This window comes from Microtus ochrogaster, chromosome 10 (assembly GCF_000317375.1).
Source record: "Microtus ochrogaster isolate Prairie Vole_2 chromosome 10, MicOch1.0, whole genome shotgun sequence".
NCBI classification, from domain to species: Eukaryota; Metazoa; Chordata; class Mammalia; order Rodentia; family Cricetidae; genus Microtus; species Microtus ochrogaster.
The window spans coordinates 52,543,951-52,547,078 of record NC_022016.1 but is presented as its reverse complement, the minus strand read 5'-3'; the positions used below and the strand labels follow the sequence as shown (position 1 = coordinate 52,547,078).

At 45.7% G+C, this 3,128-nt stretch overlaps 1 protein-coding gene across 3 annotated transcripts in view; it reads left to right on the top strand.

The window, feature by feature from the left end:
* Taf12 (TATA-box binding protein associated factor 12) overlaps positions 1 to 3,128 on the top strand; it is a 16,326-nt gene that overhangs the window by 7,905 nt on the left and 5,293 nt on the right. For all 3 annotated transcript variants that reach the window (XM_005353132.2, XM_005353131.2, XM_013348469.2), the window contains one exon: positions 1,660 to 1,737. In XM_005353132.2, coding sequence (XP_005353189.1) covers positions 1,660 to 1,737 — 78 coding nt within the window. The remainder of the gene's footprint in view (positions 1 to 1,659; positions 1,738 to 3,128) is intronic.

Here is a 3,128-nt window from a genome sequence, read left to right as displayed (position 1 = left end):
GACCAGGCTGGTCTCGAACTCACAGAGATCCGCCTGCCTCTGCCTCCCGAGTGCTGGGATTAAAGGCGTGCACCACCACCGCCCGGCTCTGCAGTGATTCTGAAATCTGTTCTACTCTTTGTATCTATGACTCTGATTCCACCTTCCAGAGAGAGCAACAAGAAAAGAAGGATAAAGCTGGGAGGCAGAGGCAGGTGGATCTCTGTGAGTTCAAGGCCAGCCTGATCTACAGAGTGAGCTCCAGAATAGCCATGGATATCACATAGAGAAACCCTGTCTCAGAAAACCAAAAGAAAGACAAAGCCTTGGATCCTGTAGGCTGAATACAATGCACGAGGAGACATTCAAGGGAGTGGACAGGAGGACTAACTGAATTGCTTGTGGAAGGGTTGGCTGAATAGAGTCCAGCCTGTGTTGACTATGGAGGCCACTGTAGAAGAGCAAGGTGGCTCACACCTTCCACAGGATTCCTCTTCCTCTGCTACAAAACCAGTTATGGGCCCTGCCTCAGGAAACTTGAGGGCTAGCAAGAAGACTCAGTCAGTAAAGGCCCTCGCTGCCAATCTTGATAATCTGAGTTCAATCCCCAAATCTAGATAGTGGAAGAAGAGATTCTAATTCCTCAAGTTAACCTCTTCCACATATGTGCACTGTCGTTCCTGTGCATGCGCGCGCACACATGCACCACTAAATAACTGTAAAGAGAAGTCTTTAATCCCAGGACTTGGGAGGCAGAGGCCGCCTGGTCTACATAGTGATGTAGGTAGGAGGGGTAGGAGGACACAAAAGCCCAGATACTTGTTTCACTTAAATGGTTAGATTTAATGTTTTTTTCTATCTGTGATTCTAGGGATCCATAGCTGGGCTTCAAGCTAGGCAAGCAATCTACAACCAAACTGAATCTTCAGCTCCCCCATCACGTTTTAATGTTATCTAGATGTAACATGACTTTCTTTAGAAAAGGGGGTGATACCTTCAGCTACTTACTATTATTTAAGTGTACAGAGATGACCACTTTTGGTCACCCTCAGAACTGTTAGCCTTTTTTTTCTTGCTGGAGGTGTTCCTCTGTCTAACCCTGGCTGTCCTGTAACTCATTCTGTAGACAAGACTGGACTTGAACTCAGAATCTGTCTGCCTGTCTGTGTCTCCCAAGCGCTGGGATTAAAGGTGTGTGCCATCACACCTGGCTCAATCCCTTAGCCTTCTAAATCAGATATGGGCTGATGTGCAAATCTGCAGAGTAACACAAGACGTGCTGAAGGGGGTGTGGGTCCTTTTACCTGGGTGGGCTAGGAGACACCTCAGAAAAGAGAACCATAGCCTGAGCGTGTAGGAAGAAAGAAGAACACATCTTAAGACAACTGATCAAGGGCACAGAGTACGGTGATCTGGTGTTCCGAGAATTGCAGACTGCTCTGTGCAGAGCAGGGAAGAATAGTGAGAAAGATAAAGTTGAATAAAATGCCTGACAGTCAGGTGCTGACCTCACCTCCAAACCACTCTTGCCTCTTGTCCTTGAGTACTTTTGCAGCTGTACCACCAGGGAGGGCTGTCTGGGAGCTAGAACTAAACAACTCTACAGCCTGTCTTCTTTAGAGGGTAATAAAGTTTGTGTCCTTGATGCTTACAAAAACTCTTCCCCCCAATTCACTTTAGGTACTAACCAAGAAGAAATTACAAGACTTAGTCAGAGAGGTGGATCCTAATGAGCAGCTGGATGAAGATGTGGAGGAGGTAAGTTGCATCTGGGTACCAAAGATGATAACAGCATGGTAGTTAAGAGTGGAGACTTGGGGGAGATGGGGTGATGGCTCACTGGTTAAGAGCACTGACTGCTCTTCCAGAGGGCCTGGGTTCAATTCCCAACACTCCCATGATTTCTCACAACTGTAACTCCAGTTCCAGGGGATCCAGCACCATAATATGGACATACATGCAGACAAAACACAAATAAAAAATGAAAATATGGGCCTGGAGATGGCTCTGGAGTTAAGAGCACCTGCTCTTGCAGAGGACACAGTTTCAATTCCCAGCAACCATATGGTACCTCACATTAATTCGTAAGTCCAGTTCAAGGATTCTGATGCTTTCTTCTGACTTACACAGGTACATGCACACACATGGTTCATATATGTATGTGCAGACAAAATATTTGTAAACATAAAACTTTTTGAAAAGTTTTTTAAAATAAAAATATATTTTATATAGGGACTGGTGGTGATGCATGCCTTTAATCATAGTGCTAGGGAGGCAGGAACGGGGAATCTCTGAGTCCGAGGCCAGCCTGATCTACAGAGTGAGTTTTAGGACAGCCAGGGCTACACAGAGAAACAGTGTTTTGAGAAGCCAAATAAATAGCTTTTTAAAGGGGGCAGAGATTTAGTGTTGACAAATACGAATTTTAATCTTTTTCTTTTTTTTAATTTCTCTTTTTGATTTTTTGAGATAGAGTTTCTCTGTGGCTTTGGAGCCTGTCCTAGAACTTGCTCTATAGACCAGGCTGACCTTGAACTCACAGATCTGCCTGTCTCTGCCACCTAACCTAAGTGCAGGGAATAAAAGTGTGTGCCACCACCAGCCAGCCAAGAGTACTTTCCTACAGGGCCTCAGGTTTGGTTTCCAGCACCACCATCCATAACTCAAGTTCCAGGTCATCTAGTGCCTTTCTTTGTCTCCCATGTAGTCATAGTATGTGGTCACATCCGTACATGCAGGCAAAACACTAATATACATCACTTTAAAAATAAAAAGGCTTCAGGATTAGAACTTGACCTTGAAGGCTGAGTCCCATCTCCTGCTATCTTATTACACAGCATGAGTAGGTTGGTCTTAGTCTCAGCATCTTCCTTTAAAGGCTGGGGACAAAGGCCTGGGGAAGTGATGACTAGGCTGTTAAGAGTACTTCTTGCCAGGCAATGGTGGCGCACGCCTTTAATCCCAGCACTCGGGAGGCAGAGGCAGGCAGATCTCTGTGAGTTAGAGCCCAGGAAACCCTGTCTCAAAAAACAAAAACAGGGCTGGAGAGATGGCTCAGTGGTTAAGAGCACTGTCTGCTCTTCCAGAGGTCCTGAGTTCAATTCCCAGCAACCACATGGTGGTTCACAACCATCTGTAATGAGGTCTGG